At 30.4% G+C, this 24,822-nt stretch overlaps 3 protein-coding genes across 7 annotated transcripts; all 3 read left to right on the top strand.

The window, feature by feature from the left end:
* The first annotated feature begins 10 nt into the window (after nt 1-10).
* Nucleotides 11-4,653, top strand: LOC107023526 (DNA-directed RNA polymerase III subunit RPC7-like). The gene is made up of 9 exons (XM_015224241.2): nt 11-123; nt 1,211-1,305; nt 1,997-2,126; nt 2,874-2,996; nt 3,103-3,156; nt 3,823-3,869; nt 3,990-4,094; nt 4,240-4,297; nt 4,378-4,653. Exons 2-9 carry the CDS (start codon nt 1,222-1,224, stop codon nt 4,392-4,394), a joined length of 618 nt encoding a protein of 205 aa, XP_015079727.1. The 5' UTR covers nt 11-123; nt 1,211-1,221; the 3' UTR covers nt 4,395-4,653.
* Nucleotides 4,383-9,714, top strand: LOC107023525 (probable serine/threonine-protein kinase PBL26). 3 transcript variants are annotated; one of them, XM_027917768.1, is made up of 6 exons: nt 4,383-4,458; nt 5,643-5,734; nt 6,271-6,452; nt 7,181-7,370; nt 8,422-8,813; nt 9,179-9,714. In XM_027917768.1, exons 4-6 carry the CDS (start codon nt 7,250-7,252, stop codon nt 9,536-9,538), a joined length of 873 nt encoding a protein of 290 aa, XP_027773569.1. In that variant the 5' UTR covers nt 4,383-4,458; nt 5,643-5,734; nt 6,271-6,452; nt 7,181-7,249; the 3' UTR covers nt 9,539-9,714. The 3 variants fall into 3 exon arrangements, with proteins under 3 accessions (XP_027773569.1, XP_027773568.1, XP_015079726.1); XM_027917767.1 differs by lacking the exon at nt 4,383-4,458 and having other exon boundaries at nt 5,010-5,734; nt 8,431-8,813; XM_015224240.2 differs by lacking the exon at nt 4,383-4,458 and having other exon boundaries at nt 5,014-5,734.
* Nucleotides 9,715-11,339: 1,625 nt separating this feature from the next.
* Nucleotides 11,340-23,544, top strand: LOC107022681 (tropinone reductase homolog At5g06060-like). Of its 3 annotated transcripts, XM_027917512.1 has the most exons (7): nt 11,405-11,561; nt 17,075-17,088; nt 20,277-20,337; nt 20,723-20,930; nt 21,099-21,315; nt 21,970-22,076; nt 23,332-23,544. In XM_027917512.1, the coding sequence occupies exons 1-7, from the start codon at nt 11,485-11,487 to the stop codon at nt 23,518-23,520; spliced, it is 873 nt and encodes a 290-aa protein (XP_027773313.1). In that variant the 5' UTR covers nt 11,405-11,484; the 3' UTR covers nt 23,521-23,544. The 3 variants fall into 3 exon arrangements, with proteins under 3 accessions (XP_027773312.1, XP_027773313.1, XP_015078764.1); XM_027917511.1 differs by lacking the exons at nt 17,075-17,088; nt 20,277-20,337 and having other exon boundaries at nt 11,340-11,561; XM_015223278.2 differs by lacking the exons at nt 11,405-11,561; nt 17,075-17,088 and having other exon boundaries at nt 20,196-20,337.
* The last annotated feature ends 1,278 nt before the right edge of the window (nt 23,545-24,822 follow it).

Genomic DNA, 24,822 nt, shown 5'->3' with positions numbered 1-24,822 from the left:
CCCAATTTACCACATAAGCAGCTTCAGCTTTAATAACGATTTCTTCTTCCTAAATTTCTTCTTCCAATTTGAGATTTATAGAGGATTTTGTTGGAGCTTTCTATTTCAATCGATTCATAATTTGTGAGTTGTCTTTATCCCTCTCTGTTCGATTTGATATTACTTCTCTTTGCGATTTAATTTCTGTGATATTTGATGAAATTTTCGTTTCTACTGAGTTCACAAATACTTTGGCCACATAGTTTTAACCAGGAAGTCATGAAAAAGATCAAACCCCTAAACTTCAGTACTTAGATTTGCGTTTGTGAAAATTTATATTTTCGTATCATAATATCTTCTCGCTTTTAGGATCAAGTGCTGTGTTTTTGCGGTTTTCACTTAATAGAGAGAAATCAAGTGAAAAACCCACTGAATGTTTAGCTTGTCCAGTCCTAATTCCTTAATGTTAATTGACCTCATGTGCATTTACTTTTGGTTTACTGTTTTTGCTGTCTAGTACTCTCTCCGTCCACCTTTAATCGAAAGTCAATTTGGCTATTTTTAAAGTTAAATAGATTACATTAATTCAATATTTTAGATTAAAAAATTTAGATATTCAAAAGCTATATAAAAAGTATTATAAAGTGCAATTCTTTTACATATCAGTGTGATGAAAAAAAGCATCGTAAAATGTTTGACTCTAAGAAAGGAAACCATAACAATTAAAAGTGGACGGAGGGAGTAGTATATAGCATGATTTGCTCAAGTTTGTCATTTTTATGCCTAAAATTTTTGTTGAAAATGTCTCAAGCTCTCTTTTGTTTTTGTTTCTCTGTTTTGTCAAAAATGTTCCCATGACTCTATTCCTTTTCTAATACATGCTACGCAAATATGCTAGTCTGTGGATATATAAGAATACTTACATCACCTTCAAAATTTGCTTGGCTTTTGGTATACATGCTCTATAGCATGAGGCAAAGCACTATCAGATGAGAAATTCATTTTATACTTAGTCAACAACTAATAATTATGTGATTGAAAGAATAGCTTTATGATTGTCTGGTTTGGTTTATATATGTTTTATTTTTCCCTTTTGAAGACTCAAACTGAACCATGTTTACCCCTACAAGTATTTATCCAACTGGTTAAGCAACAAAAAAAATTATGGTGTGACTACTGTTTTTTTTTCCGGGTAATACTGTATTAATCTTTTTTATGGGCCATGATACAGGGTTTGATTTAATGGCCTTCAGAGGGCGGGGTCGGGGGCGGGGAGGATTTAATGGCCAACGGCTGGCTAAGCAAGTCTCATTTGAACTTTTCCCTGTAAGTGAAATCCTTGGTTCGTTAATGTTATATTCTTCATACGAATTATGATACAAATATGTTTCTGGATGGGTAACATTGTTTAATGAGCTTGGTCGCCAGTTTGAATGTGGGACGAGGGTTGTGATAGGTCCACTGTTAGACAAAATAATTGAACTATAATGAACCATCTGTATACCACATAAATAAAGCTGTATGAATCATATAGTTGACATAATCAATTTGAAATTGACGCATAGTTGATTAATATATAGATTTTGGAAATGGGTGAAATTTTTGCAACTTTTGAAGCTGTAAAAACGTGTGCTTATATTAGCGATTAATTTTTTTGTGAAGGGATAAAAAAAGTCGCTTCCGAAAGGATGATTTTCTGTTTTTTGGTTGTTATACAGTATATTCTATATTCAAGTGAAAACATTTGATATAAGCCCTGATTAATGTGACTTATCACTTGTATTACGGGAGGTTGAGATCATGTCCACTGTTAATTTAGTTGATTTAACCTGGCTCATAGTTTTTTGTTAGATATAGTCCGAGCTGACTAATGTCTGCAATCACTAGAAGCCTGTTAGCTGAGATTAACTATTGAACTTGATAAAGATAGATCTCTTAGTACTTGTGATTGAAAATATTTTGAGCTTACTGTGGTCGTCTGGGTTGCAGATAACACAAAGCTTTCTACCTTTTGCAGGAACTTGAGAACTTGGGTAATGCAGCTGGTGTCACGGAAAGGATAAATTTGGCAATTTGGCAGGCAAGTTTACAGAAGTTCTGGAACTCCTCTCCTTATTATTTGGCAGATGAAAGTGATGTTTTGAAGAGTAAGAATTCAAATTCTTAAAACTTTTACTACTATTTGTGAGGAAATGTCATACCACTTGTTTAGCAATGGATAAAGCCACTTGTTAAGCTATCTATACATGATTGTCACTATCGTTTCGTCACAACCCAAACCTGGCGGGCTATGACTAGCCTGGCGTCTGCAGTGCGAACGCTTAAGCTCTTAGCCCTGTATTTCTACCTTATCTGATACTCATATTTTTTGCATGCTGCTATACTAGCGTCTAGCAGATTGTCATTTCAATGAGTCATCACGGACTTTTCTTTCAGAGGATTTGTTTTTTCTTTTTGAAGATCCTGTTCTTACATTTTTTCCTCCTGAGAATTTGTGATGGTCTACAATGCAAATTAGGGAAGCTACATAATTCTGAAAGGAAAAAACATGAGGTTCAGGTGGTTGGTTCATTTCGAGTACAGTTTGGAAAACATTTTCTGTTAGAATGGTCAATCCTTCTGAAGTCTTTGAAAATTAATCATTCTCCTTCTGCATTATCTGATAATGATTATGGATTATTTGATGCTCCGGTTTATGTCCACAGTGCATAGTATCAGATTTCCGATCTCCTATAGCTGGAATACCCCTCTGCATGATTTGACATTTAATGTCTTGTTATTCTACGCCTGAAATTCGGAACTTCAGATTACTTCATTATTTACGTGTTACTTTGTATGAGCCTTTGCTAGTTTTAGATTTCTGATCTTCTGTACATCACATATTATGTTTCTAGAAACGAAAGGAATGGATATAGAAAGATTCTCGGATAAGAAGTCGGAGAGGGACAAGGCAAAGCCACCATTGGACAAATTCATAAGAATGGAGCCTGATTATGTTCCTGCAGAACTAGCTGAAGGTTTTATTCCTTAATTCTTAAATTCTTTGACATGTTGCTTATTCAGATCTCTTGAACCTATAATGTTTGCTTAATTAGATGCTTTTTATGCTTATAAATATTATAGGTGGAAGGAAGAGGAGAGATAACACAGACGGAATGCGTTGGACCCCAGATTTAGGTAAAGTACCATGATTTGATTTTCTTTTCTATTTCATACAACAACAACTGTGCCTCAATCCTAATGGTTAGGATAATTGCCTTCCTTTCTCTTTCATATATGGAAGTTTCATAGATCTTCTTAACTGTCGACTGTCGAGTTGCAAATCATGTTCTCTGAACATACTATGCATAAAATCTTTACATTTTGGTTTGTCAATAAAGTTATTTACCTTATCAAAAAAACAAAGCTTTTACACTTTGGTAATAGAAGTACTGATTTATAGCAAAGCTCTTTGAATAAACCTGCATCAGAACCTCTAGCAAAGCATTATGAGTACATTGCCTGGCAGACATTGGCTTTGTATCACATGTACTTGGAGACACCCAAATAATGATCATTTGCAACTACATACCTGAACGTCCCATGTTAGCATATGGTGTAATTGCTTCAAGTTGAGTGTATCAATCCATTGATCAGTGATAGAGCTCTTTAAAGACACCAAGCTGGGTTTGGAACCTTGTTTTAACTTATGTGATAAGCACAAGCGCGTCTTTGTCAATTTCAGTAGACACAATGTACTTGATCAGTTTAGATGCCAAGAAAAAGAAATGCGGATGCTTTTCTCTCTTTTGCCTTCTGTTTGTTGTAATTTGTCGAGCTCATGAAATTGTTTTTTGGTGACAGACATGGGAAAATTGGATCTTTTGGAAAAGCTTGATCAAAAGTCTAAGGTTTTACCTTTGTCCATATAAAAAATGTTTCCTTTGAGGTGTTTTAGCAAAAAAGGTTGACTTGTCTACTGTAATGTTTATCTTTTGAGTGTTATGTTTCTTTTCACTGCAAATGCATAGGGCGATGATGAAAAGAAAAAAGATGGTGAAGACGAGGACGAAGATCCAGAGGAGAAGGTTGGAGAGGAAGAAGAAGAATTTAGTGATGATGGAGATTACAATCAGGTTTGTGGGAAAACCGTGTGCTTCCCTAACTTGACAGACATATTAAGGAACTTGAAATCAGAGTGCTTTGTGTTCCTCTAGATTGAATTATACTTGCATTGCTTGTCAATTGTTTGTATATTGAAACTCTTGAACAATTATACAGAATCTTTATGATTACGATGACGATGAAGACGACTACAACATGAATGAAGATAATAATGGTATGATCCAATCTGCTGTTTCTTTTCTTCTTTTATATGATTCAGCAGTATTTGCTAATTCTTATTGCTCTCCTTTGCAGATGATGCCATGTATTGAAGGTTGCTTGGTGGAGTGATTTTTGCTTACCACTCTGGACTGGTATTCTGTGGAATCAGTCGAGGTGCGCGAAAGCTAGCTCGAATACTCCTTGTAAATTAACAACTATTTAATTCAAGACAATCTAAAAAGCACTAATTGTGGGTCACAGCTTTTTCTTCTTTGTTTGGGCAGCATACCCTCGTGTCTCATCTCCTATAGTTAGGAGCATTTGAAAGATTATTTTCGCCGCGAAACATAAATTTATGTTTTAAAGAAATTAAATTTATAATAAATTATAAGCCTGAACCAATAAAAGTTAAAATACAATGCATTTATTGTCAAAAATCATAAAATTGAATCCATAATGTATAAATCTTGTACCCACAATTAAGTATAAAAATAGTTTTGACTCTATATATCTTTAATATTTCACTAATTTTACAAAGTATATTGAGCTATAAACGTGTCGAGCACTTCTCCATATAAATGTACTAAAAGAAAACATCTCTTTCAGAAATACCAATTCATGAAATACATTTGGGTTTTTTTTTTATAAATATTAGTACGTCGATATTAATCGTTGAAGTTTATGAATTTCAAATTCAAATCTTTTTAACTAAGTTAATACTTTAATATATGAATTTCAAATTCAAATCTTTTTAACTAAGTTAATACTTTAATATATTAATAGATATAATTAACATCGACACTGCTTATAAAAAATTCTTAAAACGCATTCTCTCTCACACACCTTTACCAAACATTCCTCCAAACCCTCAAATCCATTAAATCTCCATTTTCTACGGATAATTTCATAAAGAAAAAAAAAAGAACATGCTGCCATCACCTATCCTTTCTGACTCCAGCTAAACAAAAATGGATCATTTAGAAAGAAAAAAAAACAATTCATTCTAATTTTAATTAATTAGCCAGACAGATTATTCCTAATTATATACATATATTTATAGAGACCATTTTCCATTAATTTCATTCTTGGGTCTCTGCATTTTCATAAACAAGACCCGTATTTTCTTGAGTCTTTTTATAGCAAGCAACCTTTATGTCTTCAACATATTATTTTTTGTAATTGGAAAAAAAAAATAGGATCAAGATTGGAGAACTTGGTTGTTTTTTTTGTTGTTCATTTTTTAGAATAAAAGACATGAATTGTTTTTCATGTTTTTCGTTTAATGAGAATAAAACATCTAATAATAATAATAATAAAAAGAAAAGAAAAGAAACATCAACTTCTGTTCATCCTCATAGAGAAAATCTATCACCAGAACAAGCACAGCCTTTCTCTAAGACAAAGACGCAACATAAGCCACATTCTCAACCGCCGCAACGAACACATCCAGGTACGGATTCAGAATTTAAATTTAATTGTTCAATCGATATTATATGTTTATGTTAGTTTTTTTTTCCGTCTATATTCAAGTCACTAATAATTTCCAAATTATAGGTTCAAAATTATTGTTTATTGAAAATTCAAAGTTTAAATTTTATATGTGTGACTTTTCATTGAAACCAACCTCTTTGTTTCGATCGAAATTTCAAGTTATATGTTTCATATATGTTATTGAGGGTACCAACAAGTTGTTATTTGGAATTTTATGCATTCAAAATTTAATATTTATTGAAATTCATGGTTAAATTTGATTCTTCAATCTATCTAGTTCGAGCTATATCAAAAAAATATTGAGTTTAGCTAAATTCATACTATGGCCGTTTTTTCATCTATGTTTTTTCATTATCTGACTCGTGATAAAAGTATTGGATTCAGTTGAATTCATGGGATAGCAATTTGCATTGCATGATCAATCATTTCAAACTAATTGTGTGTGTTTATATAAATATTTTTTCTTGTAATAAATAAAATATTTATAATTTTCAGAAAATATAATAAACCAAACGGTTGGTAACTATAAGAAGGATGAAGAAAACAAGAATATTGCAGCTCAAACTTTCACTTTTAGAGAACTTGCAACTGCTACAAAGAATTTCCGCCAAGAATGTTTAATAGGTGAAGGTGGATTTGGAAGAGTTTACAAAGGTCACCTTGATAGAACTGGCCAGGTAATTCTTTTTTTTTTTTTAACACAAATTACAAAAATAGTTATCGTCATGAAGTTTCAAATTTCGTGATATTATTACCTATGAAAATTAAAACTCCACGACAATGACGATTTTTCAGTATTTACATTAACATGGCTGACTACAGGTTAGTTCGCGCTATTACTATCACAATGAGGTGATGATAAATAGACGATTTGAATTGAATTTGAATGAGTTTAAATGAACTGAATTTAATAAATAATTAAATAATTATTTGAGATATGCTGAATTAAGATAGTTTTCTTTTTTCATTATTACTGAAAATAGATCACGTTGCCGATCAACTGAGTTATTAATAAGATTTCTTGAATCAAAATATGAGTCATAATCTAATCGTCCAATCTCACAAATTTCTAGTTTTATTGTTTTTTCTTTTCATAATATGTTTAGTTACCAACCAGAACATATGGAACCTATTTTTTCTTTCTTTATTATGGTTATATATAACATATCTACTGAAAATGTCATATACTTAGCCTTAAATCAGATCGAATTTTAAATGAGATGAATTTGAGCGGTTTAAGACAGATTGAGTTAATAAATGAAACTATTCGATCTCAAGAATTAATTTTGCTACCCCTAATATATATATATAAATAATTTAATCCTATCGTAAAAATCAAAATCATAAATTTAAAATCTTTGAATCGATCTCGAACCATTTGTACATTATGATTTTTGTTTTTCAGGTTATAGCAGTGAAACAGCTTGACCGTAATGGATTACAAGGAAATAGAGAATTTCTTGTAGAGGTGTTGATGTTGAGCCTTCTTCACCACAATAATCTTGTGAACCTCATTGGTTATTGTGCTGATGGAGAACAAAGACTTCTAGTTTATGAGTATATGCAACTGGGAGCCCTTGAGGATCATCTATTTAGTAAGTATCCGTTTATGTTTTATGCACTCGTAAAAAATATTTATACAATCGCATCACTTATAAAGTAAGTAATAATAGAGGAAGAATTCGAAATTCTAACATAAAAAACTATTTTATCACCTTATGTATATAAAATGTAAAATTTAGACTGCTTGTGATACCCTGGCTCCGTCCATGTATACAATAAAGCAAGATATTAGTTTAGGGCTGTTCAAAATCGAATCGAAACCGTTAAGCCGAATCGATAAAAAAGTTATTAGTTTATAGTATTGGATTATTGATTTAGTGGTTTTGATAACGGTTTTTGATTTTTTTTGTTATCGGGTTATTGGTTCTTAACGGTTTAAAGTTTTTTCTTAATGGGTTAACCGATAACCCGATAGTAAATTAAATAATTATATTTATACCATTTTGTATATAAAGTCCTCGACTTGGAGTTTTATTCCTACTTGTATTTTTGGTTGTCTCAAACACTTGATTATTCTACAATGTAAAAGTGTTTGCTTTTCAGCAAGATGTAACTTGTGAACTCAATTGCATGGTTTATTTGGTTTGTCACCTTGTTTCTAATTGATTTTCAATGTTTTTTCTTTTGTGTCAAATCTTAACGGTTAAACCAATAACGATCAAAAACCGATAAACCAAATAACCGACAAGCCAATATCTTAATGGTTCTATAACGGTTTAGCATCTCTACAAACCGATAACCAATAAGCCAACCCGATAAACTTCAAAACCGAACCGAACTGGCCGATACACAGCCCTATNTCCCCCCCCCCCCCCAATAAATTATTCTTTACATCGCGAATTAATGTATGGTGGGATACAGATTCTCACTAATATAATGAGAAATTACGTAATTTTCTATAAACATTACTATTTTTTTATTTTCTCATTGATTTAATCAAAATATTTATGGAAATAGTTATTTAACATTTTTTTGATTGTGACACTATTAAGTTGGATCCCATTTGCATTACTTCTTGAACTCCTATATATGTTATATTAAACTAATCAATGTTGAATTATTATTATTATTATATATTTTTAGATGTTTCAGGAGAAGGAAGTCCATTAGATTGGTTTACAAGGATGAAAATAGCATCAAATGCAGCAAAGGGTCTAGAATATTTACATCATAAAGCAAATCCACCAGTCATATATAGAGACTTGAAATCCTCAAATATTTTATTGGATAAAGAATATAATGCTAAATTATCAGATTTTGGTTTAGCAAAACTTGGACCAATGGGTGATAATTCACATGTTTCTTCCAGAGTTATGGGAACTTATGGTTATTGTGCTCCAGAATATCAAAGAACAGGACAACTTTCTGTTAAATCTGATGTTTATAGCTTTGGTGTTGTTTTATTGGAGCTAATTACTGGAAAAAGAGCTGTTGATCCTACTAAAAATGGACATGAACAGATCTTAGTGGCTTGGGTAAGTTCAATCATTTTCCCTCCTACTCTATTTTTTTAATTTTCATCATCAACACTAGCGGAATCACAATTTTATGTTGAAGATTCGAAACTTAGATGTGTGGTCTATAACAATTTTTTGATCAGATGATAAGCACTCCAGAAAGGTGAAAATACTTTAAAAACCTAATTATTGTTATTATAATTATATATAGAAATATGGTATCGTTAGTAAACAAGATATATAATAATCCATAATAGTCAATTATTATTCTAAATCGAATTTAACTTGTATACTTTAGTATTATTAGTCTTATACTTGATTTTATAAATATATTTGTTATATTGTCAGCGTACAAAACTTACATTTAATACTATTATTTTCAGGCGGAACCAATTTTCAAAGATACAAGTAGATATTCAGAATTGGCAGATCCATTATTTAAAGAAGATGTTCCAAAAAGAAGTTTTAATCAAGCGGTTGCGATTGCTGCCATGTGTCTACAAGAAGATCCGACCGTTCGTCCATCGATCAGTGACGTGGTTACTGCTCTCACATTCCTTTGGGCCGAATCGGGTAAAGGGTTCGGGTCACCAGTTTCTCCGGTTTCTACCTCATTGCCCGTTTCATCGTCTGATAATGAAGAAAGTCATGAAGAAAAAAAGATTACAGAACGAGAAAGAGCGGTTGCAGAAGCCATTGAATGGGGTTCGAATTCAAGAACTCAAAATGAAAGACTACCATAATCTTTCATAGTGACGTACGTAAAATTTTGCGCAAATTAAACCAATATTATCGATTTAATGTCATAATTGTTCGACCTGTAATTGTAAGTGAGTTCCAGTCTGAGACTATATAGAGTGGTCTTAAAGACTTTATTAATTACTTGATATCTCAAAATTAATATTTATTTTCTACTTTATTATTAGAGTCCGTTGGAATTGACTTAAAAAATAATAATTTTTTTTAGTGCTGGAAGTTATATTAAAAACAAGTAACTATGTGTTTAGTTAAAAGTATTGCAAATGAAAAAAAATTATTGATGTGTCTGTCGAATAAGTGTTGTTAAATACTTTTTTTAATCAAAATATCTGAAATACCTTTAGAACTGTTGACATAATAAAAAATTAATTAAGATATGATTTTTATTTCTAAAATTAAAATAAAATTAATTTATATTTTAATTCAATTTCAATAACTTAATATTTAAGTAAATTTTAGATGTGCTACTTATTTTAAATTTTAAAAATATATAATTTGAAACAACAAAAGATTTCAATAGCAACAAGCTGATATTGTGACCACAGCTCTGAGCAACATTTTGTATGTGTTCGAGATAAGTTTCTATACATAACATTACAATAATAATAATAATAAAAAATAGTATTCCCGAGGTGATGAAAAATAGATTTTAGGGATACCATATGATTTACTTTGAGTCAAGCTTACCTTTACGAAATAGCGTCTCTATTTATTTGTCCATATTTGAATTAACATATTTATTAAAAAAAAAATTAATGACACAATAAATTTATTATTTTATCCTTATTAATTATGAAGTGGATGAAAAGTTTTATATTTTTCAAAGTAATTAGTCATTTAATTGAGGGTTCAATAAATAAATAAAAACAATATTTTCTTAATATGTCAAATTGAACAAGTAATTAGGAATAATTATAAAAGAAAAAAATAGACAAATAATTAGGAACATATTATAGTACTATTTAACAGAAAGAATCTGAACGTAACTAAAGAAGCCCAATCAACACCATAAATGAGAGAATTAGAAGAGAAGAGAAGAGAGGAACATGTTTCTGTATGAAGAGTTAAAGAACTTACACGAACAGAAAATAGCTATTTATATAGTTCTTTAACTAACTTCTAGAAAGTAATTATAACAACTTTACTAAAAAAGACTAATCTACCCTTTCTGTTGTTAACTAACATCAACCCTTACACTATGTTTGGATCATTGTTATCCATTGTATTGTATTGTATCGTTACTATACCTACAATGTTTGTTTTGATTGTTACTTAAAATGTATTGTATTGTATTGTTAAATTTCATTGTTACGTAACAATGAAAACCCCTATTTTATGAAACAACCAATTTGGTGTGTTTCCATTATTACTTAACTTCTTTTTCCAATTATATATTTACATAATATTTCAAAATATTATTTTACCTTTTATCTTAATTATTTAAATCTAGTCAAACCTCTTACCCTAGAATAATTAAGTATATTTTAGTAAATTTATAAATTACAATACAGTATGATATGATCAAACCAAACAATTAAAATGTTATAAATAACAACAAACAATACAGTCTAGCCAAACATTATATCTACCATACAATTCAGTACAATAGAGTATAATACAATACAATACATTATGAAACAATAGTTAACAATGATCCAAACAAATTCTAATCTCACCTACTTCATATGACAACAGAATCTAATACGTATAGCTAGCTCAATTATGTTTCTCTGAAATTCATAAGATAGAGCCCATGTATTCAATGTACATGACAATAATGCTTTAAATAATTAAAAGCCACCAACTTTAAAATTGTACTATTTGTAGGTCACATATTGTATCTTCTTTATGAAAACAATACTACTATATACTTGCAATGATTTTTTTTTTTTTTTGAATAATCAATTAGCTAGACAAAAGAAATTACACAATGGCAAAGGTTGGAGGATCCAGATGGTCACTTAATCGTTTGGTGGCTCTTGTCACCGGAGGCACTTATGGAATTGGGTGAGCATTTAATTTCTATAACGTTTAAATTCTAGATATATATCGACATTATAAATATGTTTAGATATATCATGTTAACATACACAGATAAGATGTAATGTCTGCGGTTAGTGATTTCCAAAATGAACCATCTCTGGTCGATGGAAAAATATAGGCGAAGAAATCAACAAAATAAATTCGTTACACAGGAAAAATCTGTCAAATTAAAAAGATTTATTTCACTATCTATATTTCTCTCTTAAAGAATCTATTATTTAATTGTAAAACATATACATATGCATAAATTTTCTAAAAAAGATTCTTGGAGCTATATTTCAATCTTGCATTGTTAAAGTTTGATTTACGTGCGTGATAACAATTCTTAAATTTAATGAAGTACCTCTAATTAAATGCAAGACGTATGATATGTATCATATGCATTAGGGTTGTTCAAAAATGAATCGAAACCGATAAATCGAACCGATTAAAAAGTTATTGGTTTATAGTATTGGGTTATTGGTTTAGTGGTTTTGATAACGGTTTTGATTTTTTTTGTTATCGGGTTATCGGTTCTTAACGGTTTGAAGTTTTTTCTTAACGGGTTAACCGATAACCCGATACTAAATTAAATAATTATATTTATACCATTTTGTATAGAAAGTTCTCGACTTAGAGTTTGATTTCCTACTTTTATTTTTGGTTGTCTCAAACACTTGTTATTCAACAATGTAAAAGTGTTTGCTTTTGACCAAGATATAACATGTGAACTCAAGTGCATGGTTTATTTAGTTTGTCACCTTGTTTTTAAGTGATTTTCAATGTTTTTTCTTTTGTGTCAAATCTTAACGGTTAAACCGATAACCGAACCGATAAACCGATAAACCAATAACCGATAAGTCAATATCTTAATGGTTCTATAACGGTTTAGCATCTCTACAAATCGATAACGAATAAGACATTCAACAATGTAAAAGTGTTTGCTTTTGACCAAGATGTAACATGTGAACTCAAGTGCATGGTTTATTTAGTTTGTCACCTTGTTTTTAAGTGATTTTCAATGTTTTTTCTTTCGTGTCAAATCTTAACGGTTAAACCGATAACAATGAAAAACCGATAAACCGATAAACCAATAACCGATAAGTCAATATCTTAATGGTTCTATAACGATTTAGCATCTCTGCAAATCGATAACCAATAAGACAACCCGAACCGACCGATGATGTTGGAGCTATTTTTCAAACCTATAGTATTAGAGTTTGAATTACACTTCCAAAATTCATTATACTGGTCGCCAATTACACTTAAATAAATTAAATTATACATTTTATATATAAACCAATATTCCGAAACATGTCAAAAAATAATTTTTAAAAATAAAATTAAAATTAAAAAAATAAAATAAAATAAAAAAAAATATATATAGAGAGAGAAATTAGTTGGAGTCACATGAAGTTGCTGACTTAAAAAAAAAAGGAAAAAAAAACATCCTTTGATTCTGTTTAGATACGAAACTTAAAAAATAAAAAGATATTTATAAAAATTTATGCTTTGAAACAAGTAAGGTATAAATTATTTATTAAATATAAATAATATAATAAAATTATTACTAAAGATTAAAAAGTATTTTTATTTTTAAATCAATCAAAAAGTATAATAATAATATATTCACTGTAGAATTTGAAAAGTAAAATTTTGAAAAGAATAGAAAGTTATATATTATATTCCTATTCATAATAATAATAATAATAACAATAATAATAATAATAATAATAACAACAATAATAATAATAATAATAATAACAACAATAATAATAATAATAATAATAAATTTTTTGAGTAGTTTCTTAGCTTAAATATAGCATTTCAGAATAGTTTAAAAAAGACGCGGCAACTCAAACTATTTTTATATTATTAAATGTACTGTTAAATTGAATAAAAATGTCATTTGTTATACTATAATCTAAAAATATCCCTATCATCAAATACTTGTACGTATAACAGCCTAGTAAGTTATAAATATCCATTTTCCAAATAAAATTATATACAAAGGCAACTAAGGTTCTTTAGTGAAAATTGAAATATATGTTATACTAATATATATAGTCTTGTAAGTACAATAAACTGAAGAATATGACCACACAAGATAATCTTAGTACTATTTATAGGCTACTTATACCTTACTTGAAAGCATACGAAATTTCTACTTATAAAATATCTTGGGAGCTAGCTCGAGTACGTAATTTCTACTTAATTTCAGTTTTTTGAGTACGTAATTTCTACTTAATTTCAATTTTTCAGATAGAATATTTTAAATCACAAAATTAAAAAAAAATTTAATATACATATTTGACATAATTTTAATTTAGAATTTATTTTATTCTTTTAATATATAAAGCCCAACACTCTGAAAAAAGCAAATCCATACGGTACCTCAAAAATCTGTAATAATACATGAACTTTATCGTTGAATTAGTTTGAGGTATAAAGTATAATAATTTCAGAATAAAATATAAGTTTATTTTATTTTGTATTTGGCTAGAGGTATTAGTTTGATTATCTTTAGATTATTTATCTCACTATTTCTACTTTAGTGATATGATTAATTAATTATTCTATATATATCGTTTATTTTAGTGATGTAATAAGTTATTTACGTAATAAAACAACTTTCTCACGATAAATTATCTTAAAATGATTTGCTTTCAACCTAATGATCCAAAGTTTCTTCGTTCTTGTAGGTCCATTGTTATGATAAGGATAACTTTGACAATTAAAGATACGTGTAAAACTTTAAAAAGATTATCAAAAAATGGATCAAAAGGTGCACAGTAGACATGTTTACACAAACTTTAAAATGGTGCACAATAAAATACATGTTCATACGCAAACTTCAAATTTGAAAATATAAAATTTTGAACACGTACTATTCTATAATTTATAATGGAAGGGGAATTTTAAGGCTACATTATTTTGTGGGTCCAAAGATTAACCAATCATAATATTAACATTCATAATTAAAACAATGTATATTACTTATTTCAAGTTAGTTAGTTAGTTAGTTTCCATTTTATAGTTAGTGATGTCATAGTTAGTTACATAACAAACTAGTTTGTTAGTTAGTTATTCTTTTACTTTCCACTAGATTGATTTATCCAAATCACATGTATATATACACCTCATGAGTGATGAATGAAGGTAATCAATCTTTCTACAATACAATCTCAAAATTCTGCACTATTAGAGAACTTCACAGCCTCATCAATGGCTGCTCAAGTTTAGTTTGAAGGTTCTTAATATGGTATCAGAGCACACGGTTAATTGCTCTCTTCTCCTTCTTTTGGTTACGTGTTTTGATTGATTCTCTCAATCGATAACAGAGTTTGAAGTTACTGTGTTGATTCACATTTGTTTTCCAGAAGTTTCATCTTTGTTTCTCTTCTTTTGCTCATCGAACAGCTCATAATAAGCTTAGTTGTGATGGCCATCGAAACTACTGCATCCACATCTGAGGGATCTGTCACATCTGGAAGTGATACTAATGGTGTTTTATATGTGCCTTCTTTTAAGTATAATCTAGTTTCAGTTCATTCCCTAACTACTACAATGAAATGCATAGTCATGTTCACTAATGCATTGTGTCTATTGCAGGCCTCTTTAGTGAAGAGGCCTCAGGTTTTTGGTAATTGTAGAGATGGGCTTTACTTCTTATGCACAAAGTGCTTGAAGACCTCTGATAGAGTCAATACATGTCAGATATGCTGTTGTTTTCCCAATAATAGTCCTTTTTCTAGTTCCATTAAAGATGAAACATGTAATTCTTTTTCTGCTAGTTCTTGTCCTGCAGATCAGTACAAAGTGTTGGTTTCTAATTTTGTTCCTCTTAAGTGTAAATCTTCTTCTAGTAATATGAATGCTCTGGCTGATCACAACTCTTGTAGTATTGCTGGAGATAATGTAGATTTGTTGTGGCACAATAGACTTGGCCATGTACCTTGTTAAGATGAAAAGTATCACTGACTTACCAGTCACTTTTTCTCCCAAACAACCTTTCTTCTGCAACATTTGTCCAATGTCAAGACAACAAAGGTTACCTTTTAGTCATAGCACAAGCCAAACCAAATTCATTTTTGAACTGCTACACATTGACTTATGGGGACCTTATCATGCATCCACTTATGACAACTACACATATTTCATTACATTGGTAGATGATTATAGTAGATCAACTTGGACACATCTCTTAAGTACCAAGAGCAATGCTCTACAGGTTTTGAAAAATTTTACAGCCATGGTGGAGAATCAGTTTAGTACCACAATCAAAAGCATTAGAACAGATAATGGACTGGAGTTTACTAATAATGAAACACACCAATTTCTTTTATCCAAAGGGATTGTTCACCAGAAAACTTGTCCATACACACCTCAACAAAATAGTATAGTGGAAAGAAAACATAAATACTTGTTGGAAACAGCTAGAGCACTTCTATTTCAATCTAAACTACCTATAAGATACTGGGGAGAGTGTGTTCTAACAGCTACACATCTTATTAACAGACTTCCATCAAGTTATTTGAAAAATAAGTGTCCATATGAAGTATTGTACAATAAGAAACCAAACTATAGTCAGCTTAGATCCTTTGGTTGCCTTTGTTACCCTACTGTCCCAAAAGTACTTAGAGATAAGTTTGAACCAAGAACTACTCCACATATTTTCTTAGGATATCTTTTTGGAACAAAAGGCTATAAGGTAATGAATCTGGCTACAAAGAAGATACATATCTCCAGGGATGTGATTTTCCATGAACATGTTTTTCCTTTTGCTTTATCAACTGAAAGTTCTTCCTTTCCTTCTGTTTTGAAGTCTTTTTCATCTCCTGATTATACTGATTTAGATTCATATAAAAACTATGTAAATGATTGTGACAATGTGACTGATACAACTCCTCCTCATCTACCTACTCACATTACTCAAAATCCTAGTATATCTTCCAATACTCCTATTACTTCTTCAACATCATCTCAACATAATACTTCCACAATAGTACAGAGAAGGTCTCATAGGGAAAACAAAATACCATCACATTTAAAAGACTATGTTGTCAATATCCCAAAATTGAAATCAGTCAACTCCAACACACAAAACACAGAACTCAACAACAATCTATCACTTACTGCACTGTTTACCAAACACCATCATATATCTCCTGAAGTCATTGCATCTAATAGTCAGTCACTTGTTGAGAACATTTGTCATGATAGTGAGCCATCATCATATGAGGAAGCATCACTAAATCCTGCATGGCAAAAGGCTATGACACAAGAATTTGAAGCATTGTATGCTAATGATACTTGGGATCTTGTCACTTTATCACCAAACAAACAAGCAGTTGGATGTAGGTGGGTATACAAAGTAAAACATAAAGCAGATGGAAGCATAGAAAGGTTCAAGGCACGACTGCTTGTGAAGGGGTATACACAACAGGCTTGAATTGACTACACTGAGACTTATTCACCTGTGGTCAAGATGACCACAGTGAGAACTTTGATAGCATGTGCAGTAAAGAAAGGTTGGAGTATGTTTCAACTTGATGTAAATAATGCATTCCTTCATGGAGATCTTCATGAAGAAGTTTACATAAAATTACCTCCAGGACTTGAAGTACCTAATTCAGAATTGGTTTGTAAGCTGAAAAAGTCTCTTTATGGTCTCAAACAAGCAAGTAGGCAGTGGTACTCTAAGCTAACTGAGGCATTGTCATCCAGAGGTTACTCACATTCACATTTTGATCACTCTTTATTTTACAGAAAGGAAGGATCCTTGGCAGTGTTTATTGCAGTATATGTGGATGATGTTATTTTAACAGGCACAGACACAACTGAGATTGCACATCTGAAAGTATATCTGGACAACACTTTCAAAATCAAAGATCTTGGAAGGCTTCATTATTTTCTGGGCTTGGAGATTCTTGATACAACAGATGGAGTACTTATTTCTCAGAGGAAGTTTACTTTGACTTACTCAAAGAATATGATTGTTTCAATTATACACCTTTATCATCTCCTTTGGATCCTACTGTTAAATTGAAAACCAAGGAAGGAACTCCTTTGTCTGATCCTACTTTCTATAGAAAGTTGATAGGCAAGCTGAATTTCTTAACTAATACTAGATTGGACATAGCTTTTGGTGTTCAACACTTAAGCCAATTCATGCAGGATCCACAAGCTTCACATTTACAAGCAGCTTATCACCTGCTTAGATAACTCAAACAGGATACTACTTTAGGAGTTCAGTTGTCTAAGGACCCTGACTGCACAGTTCAAGCCTTTTGTGATTCAGATTGGGCATCATGTCCAGACTCAAGGAGGTCAGTCAGTGGCTACTTAGTGTTGCTTGGAAACAGTCCTATTAGCTGGAAGTCTAAGAAACAAGAGACAGTTTCCCTATCATCAGCAGAAGCAGAGTATAGATCACTCAGAAAAGTTGTAGGAGAGTTAACTTGGATTCACAGATTGCTTACTGAGTTAACTGTCTCTATTTCCTCTCCTATTAATGTTCATTGTGACAGCCAATCTGCCATCCACATTGCTCGTAATCCTGTGTTTCATGAGAGAACAAAACACATTGAGGTGGATTGTCACTTCGTACGTGATAAGCTTCAGGAGGGGTTAATCTCTTTACATCATGTGTCTACTTCTAATCAACTTGCTGACATTCTTACCAAGGCCCTCACTGGCATCAAGCATTCAGCCATTTTGCGCAAGTTGGCTGTGAAATCATCACCTCCAACTTGAGGAGGGGTATTAACATTCATAATTAAAACAATGTATATTACTTATTTCAAGTTAGTTTGTTAGTTAGTTTCCATTTTATAGTTAGTGATGTCATAGTTAGTTACATAACAAACTAGTTTGTTAGTTAGTTATTTCTTTTACTTTCAACTAGATTGATTCATCCAAATCACATGTATATATACACCTCATGAGTGATGAATGAAGGTAATCAATCTTTCTACAATACAATCTCAAAATTCTGCACTATTAGAGAACTTCACAGCCTCATCAATGGCTGCTCAAGTTTAGTTTGAAGGTTCTTAATACATAAAAGCATAAAAAATATAAAATGTCAATTTTATCGCTTGGACAATAAGTATACATGTCGTGGTGTGGTACGTACCCTTCACCAAATAAACGACCCTGAAATAAATAAAAAGATGTGTTCAACGTTCTTCTATTAACTAATAAATAAAATAATTATAATCATATAATAAGTATCACATGCATGTATTTTATAAAAAAAAAAAAAAAAATGGAGATATTTTTCAAGCTTGCACTATTAGAGTTTTGATTTATACTTCCAAAATTCATTGTATTGGCCGGCAATTACACTTATGAATGGTGTTTGTGGTTCGGTTTAGATCGGTTATTAATTAAAATTAAAATTAAATTAATTTAGTCAGTTTTTTAAATTTCTAAAATCAAATCAAACCAAATGAAACAAAAAAAATAACCATCGGTTTGGTTCAGTTTTTCTGATTTATTCGATTTGAACAATCTACAGAAAAATTAATGTCGTTTCAGTGAAGCAATTAAGCAACATTAGAGTTATCATTATACGAACAAAGTATTTCATTTAAGAGAAACTGTGACTATTTTATATGAAGTACAATAGGTAAAGACTAAACTAGATTTTGATAGATTTGGATTTGAGATTATTATACTTAGGCTAAAGTGTTGGGCTTGAGAAAATGGTAAAGTTAAAGACTTAAGTTAATTAAAATTTAACAAAATATTTTTATTTTATTTATGAATAATATGTAAATAATTATAAAATTTATGTATCTAATTTATCGGTTCAATTTGATTATTTTTACAGTTGTTTTTTAATAAAATCAAAATTAAATAAAATAGTAATGATTTTCAAAATATAAAAAGCAAATCAAACTAAACTAAATAAAATATCAATTTCTTTTAATCGGTTTGATTCAAATTATAATTTAGTTTGATTGAGTTAACCCGATGATATATATAACCCAATATCTTGAATCTGCACGTGAAAACGTGGAAAATAAAAAATAAAATAAAAAGATTTTATAATATATACTAATAAATATAAATTAGTTGGATTACTTTATATCGTTTGAATTATTACAAATACTACTTCAGAGTCAGAGTCACGTGAAGCAGTGGACTTAAAACACTTTTGGTTTAGTTTTTTATTAATTAATATTAGATGAATGTTTGATCAAATCGGAATTTAAAAAATAAAAAGCTAGTATAAATTATGTTTGATTGAATCTGGGATTTAAAAAATAAAAAGATCGTATAAATTATGTTTTTGATTTGAATCTAGAATTTAAATTAAAAGATAATATAAATTATCTCATTAAAAATAAAGTAATATTATAAAGTAAAATTATTATTATAAAAAGATAGAATACATACATTGTACTATTCTTATCTCATAAAAAATTTATTTTATTCTACTAGATTTTTAATATAAATAAAACATTTCAAAGTAGCTCTAACCAAGAAAACTCAAATTTTTATTATTGTAACTATCAAGAAGAATATGACTAGACCAGATAATTAAGCTTATAAGAAGCAGTATTTATAGGCCACTTAGGTAGCTTATTTTTGTAATTAAGCAATTAGTATTTTTGTAATATAGTTTCAATCAATCTCTTGAATAATCAATTAGCTTGACAAAAGAAACACACAATATGGCAAAGGTTGGAGGATCCAGATGGTCACTTAATGGTTTGGTTGCTCTTGTAACTGGAGGCACTTATGGAATTGGGTTAACCTTCTTATCTTATCGCTTTTTTTTCGAATTTAACTTTTATATATATGTATAATGTTTATACTATCAGATGACTTATTTTGTTGTAATTAGATGTCTAGATACCATGTTAGTGTACTTTTATGTAATTTATCATGTCAAAGATCACATTAGGTCTTCAAGATAGCAACCTTAGGATGATGATCATCATAATGTTATAAGCAAGAAAAATAATAATAAAATGGATCCGTAACTTAAGAAAAAGGATTACTTTTGATCGAGGGCAAAGGACATGGGGTCTCAATCGTGAGGGCCTTCAATTCCTTCACTGGACGTGAAATAGTCAATTCAGAACAGATACGAATAACAGGAACCTGATTGATATACATGTTTTTTCTTTTAGGCATGCAATTGTGGAGGAGCTTTGTGAACTTGGTGCAAAAGTGTATACATGTTCAAGGAATGAATCAATCCTCAATGAATGTTTGAAAAAGTGGACTGATAAAGGCCTTCAAGTAAAAGGTTGTGTATGTGATGTATCATCTAAAGAGCAAAGAGTACAACTCATGGAAAAAGTTTCCTTGGAATTTGATGGAAAACTCAACATTCTTGTAAGAACTATAATTCCATATATCTCGTAACTTTAAACATGTCATGCAAGTAGAATATTAGAATTACCAAGTACATGATACTAAAAAGGAAAGTATGACGACGTTACGTTTATACTAATACATGGATGGACATATATATTGCCTTATTATGTTATATTGTTGTTGTAGATAAACAATGTTGGAACAAACATTTGGAAGCCTACTACTGAATATACTGGTGAAGATTATGCACTTATGATGGCTACAAATTTAGAATCTTCATTCCATTTAAGTCAACTTGCTCATCCTCTTCTTAAATCATCTGGAGCTGGAAGTATTGTTTTCTTGTCTTCTGTTGCTGGTCTTGTCCACCTATCTGGTACTTCTATTTATGGAGCAACAAAAGGTACTCATCTATCCTTAAATAGTGAGTAATATACAACTAAGGTACGTATTAAGGGACGGAGCCAGCATACTGTTAGGGTTCATCTGAACTCTCTTTAAGTATATGTCGAATCCTCTTCAATTAGTTCGTATGTTGTACTTCTCCATTGAACCCTCTTTTTAAAATCTTAGCTTTGTCACGATATGTAATTGACTAAGCTTATATATAAGTTGATTGATCCAACTGACTAGTCAACATATTTTAGTTCATTAGTTGTTTGATAAACAATAAAGGTTGTAAGTTGATCATAAAAGATTTTTCGTTTATAAACACTTTTGGTTAGATTAAATATATTATTATTTTATCCTTAATATTTTTTAAAATTTACGATATATATATTTGTTGTTCCTCCTTTTGTATGCTCGAATACTATTAAATTTATTTATAATGTTTACAAAATACTTAAGTATAGTAATAAACATTTTTTAACAAGACACATCAACTACTTATTAACACTTTCGATACTTATGTCCAAACAAGTAACTATTTATTTATACAAACAATTTCAATATTTAAAAAATAATTTTCAACACTTAGAGCTTATCAGCTATTTACGATCAACGATTCCAGCTCGACTTTATATTTATTAATTTTATTATTAAATTATGATGACAGGAGCAATGAATCAGCTTACACGAAATTTGGCTTGTGAATGGGCAAAAGATGGAATTCGTGTTAATGGGGTTGCACCCTGGTTCATTAACACTCCCCTCGTCGAACAAGTAATATTTCTCTCAACTTAATTGTATCTTTCAAATATGTATAATTCTTTTAGTGCATAGTATAAATTATTTAATTTATTTTTAATTATTTACATAAATAAGGAAAAGAAAAATTAGTATAGGGTACAAACATAAAGGTGGGATATAGACCTCAATACCTAGAGTTGTCAAAAAGGGCCGATCCAGTCCCACACTACCCATGCCTCGCGGGCCAAGAAAGATGAAGGGTAAGCGTGGGCCGGCCCTTCATTTGAAAGAGTTTGAAAATGCTTAACCTAACCCAACCTTAGAAGGGCAAAGGGAGGGCCAACCAGCCTTTTTTTTTCATTATTTTTTCTTTTCAAACTGAAAATTTTATAACGTCAAGAAAATGAAAAGATTTCAAATCAAATGTGGCAAACAATGGTGTTATTTCAATAACACTAGCAAAAATCTAGTGTAATTAGAGTGTATCCTGGATACTAGATATGCGAGATGAGATGCATGTATCTGGTGTGATGTATCTCAGATACGCGAGTGAGATAAGAGAGGGCAAGCAAGACGGGAAGGAGGCGAGGGTGCGAAATTTGTCTATGTATCGTAGATACATGTGAATCCGACACTTGGATAGAATGTATCTAGAGCAACTTAACGAACCTAATTTTTGAGTTCATGTATCCCTAGATACAACATAGTGTGCCTTTAAGTAATTAGCTTATCATATACTAGCGAGATTAATATAAGTTATCCTTAAATAAATAGTTTTGGCACATGGATTGACCCCGATCCGACCTCGATCAAGAGGCTTATAAACCCTAGTCTTAAATGAACTTGAAAAATCTTATCCCAATCCTACCCTAATAACATTTTGGGTTGGGTCAACCGATAGACTTAGCCCATTTTAATGACTCTATCAATAGCTTTAAGAAATTAACTAAATATATTTAAGTAATAGTTTTCGAATCCAATAAATTAATATTACCATGTTACTGTGGAATATTAAACTCGAACCTATCAACAATTAAATTAATCCCTCCATTATCATGGCAGTGGTGGTCATGGTGGACAAAAAAGTGGAGGGGGTTGGGACAATATGATGACATGTCATGTGGTGTTCATGATTTCATCAAAATATTAATAGACCTAATATAATTAGTAGAAAGGGTATATTTGAGCGATTTTTTGTAATGAATAGTATAACGAAGGGCATATATATGATCCTTTTTCCGATAGTAAAAAGACAAATTTGACCCTTTTGATGGCTCTGTATTGACAGGTGCTGGGAGATAAAGAATTTCTGGAAGGGGTAATATCAAGAACTCCTCTTAAGCGTCCTGGAGAAGTTGAAGAAGTTTCATCAACGGTAGCTTATCTTTGTCTTCCTGCTGCTTCCTATGTTACTGGTCAAGTTATTGCAGTTGACGGAGGATTCACTGTCTATGGCTTCCAACAGCCTGGCTATTAATGTTTAATAGTCCGACAAAAAAAAGATATTGCAATCAGTTTGATAATAATGATCGAGTGATATTACTTTTTTAGCTCGAACAAATCGGGCTTGTTTGAATATGGTAGCATAGAATTTCTAGCTACCTAGTACTTTTTGTAATAATGTTGTATTTAATTTGTTCATGTTTAGTGTGTTTTGTTTGAATCGAGGATTTATGAGATGATCCCTTTTCCTTATCTTCACGTTGTAGTTTACTCACTATTCACTGTCTTCTCAAGACTTTATTTGTAAGGTTATTTTGAGTATTTTATTATTGTAGTTGTTGCTATGTTCTGTGTAGTAATCATGTCGATATATTAAATATTATCCTTTTTATGACTAATAGTATTTGATTGAGCAAAACGTTTTATGTTTGTTAAAAATAATTTTGGTACCCACGTACCAAAAGTTAACTTTTATTAGAAATTATGATTTTGAACATGCCAAACATATTTCTACATCTTTTAAAAGAATGGAAGTGCGTGCAAATTAAAAAGGTTTCCAAATATTTATTAATCCACTAAGTTTAGTGATATACAAAGTACAAAGCAATACTTCCTCCCTCCGTTTTAAAAAAAGATAATTATTTTTAGTTTTAGTTTTTTTTGATAATATTTTAATTTTAAATTTTTACATAATATATTTAAGATTATAAGATTAAAAATATAATTTTATATATTTTACATAATTTTAATTTAGAACTATAAAATTAAATTTTTTTTTTATTTTTTTAAACTTCATGTCTAATTAAACCAAGTCATTTTTTTTAACGGAGTATGTACTAAAAATCCACTAATTTTACCGCCCACCATGCGTTGTTTAATTTGTATTATATGTTTGAAGGCGACTTATGAACTTTATCTCCTCAAAAACCGTGTTTTTATATATAAACATATATGGCATGAAAAATCACCGACACTAAGGGTGTGTTTGGTACGGAGGAAAATGTTTTTCATGAAAAATATTTTTCTGAAAAATAAATAGATTTTGGACTTATTTTCTCATATTTGGTTGGTAACTAGAAAAATATTTCTCCAGAAATGATTTTTAGTGTTTAAATTATGAATAAAAAATGCTTTTGAGAGACATCTTTTATTTTTACTAGAGCAAAAAATAATTTATGAAATTGAAAATATTTTTAAAAGCAAAATTATTATTTTTTTGGGGTGGTGGTGGTGGTGGGGTTGGGGTGGGGGGTAGTGGATGGGGCAAGGGAGAGGGGGTAGGAGTGAAAAAATAAAAATTTGAAGTTGATAGTATTTTTAAAAATAACAAAATTAA

Source organism: Solanum pennellii, chromosome 6, assembly GCF_001406875.1.
Source record: "Solanum pennellii chromosome 6, SPENNV200".
NCBI classification, from domain to species: domain Eukaryota; kingdom Viridiplantae; phylum Streptophyta; class Magnoliopsida; order Solanales; family Solanaceae; genus Solanum; species Solanum pennellii.
Note: the sequence above shows the minus strand (reverse complement) of the source record. Positions and strands in the feature narration are given on the sequence as shown.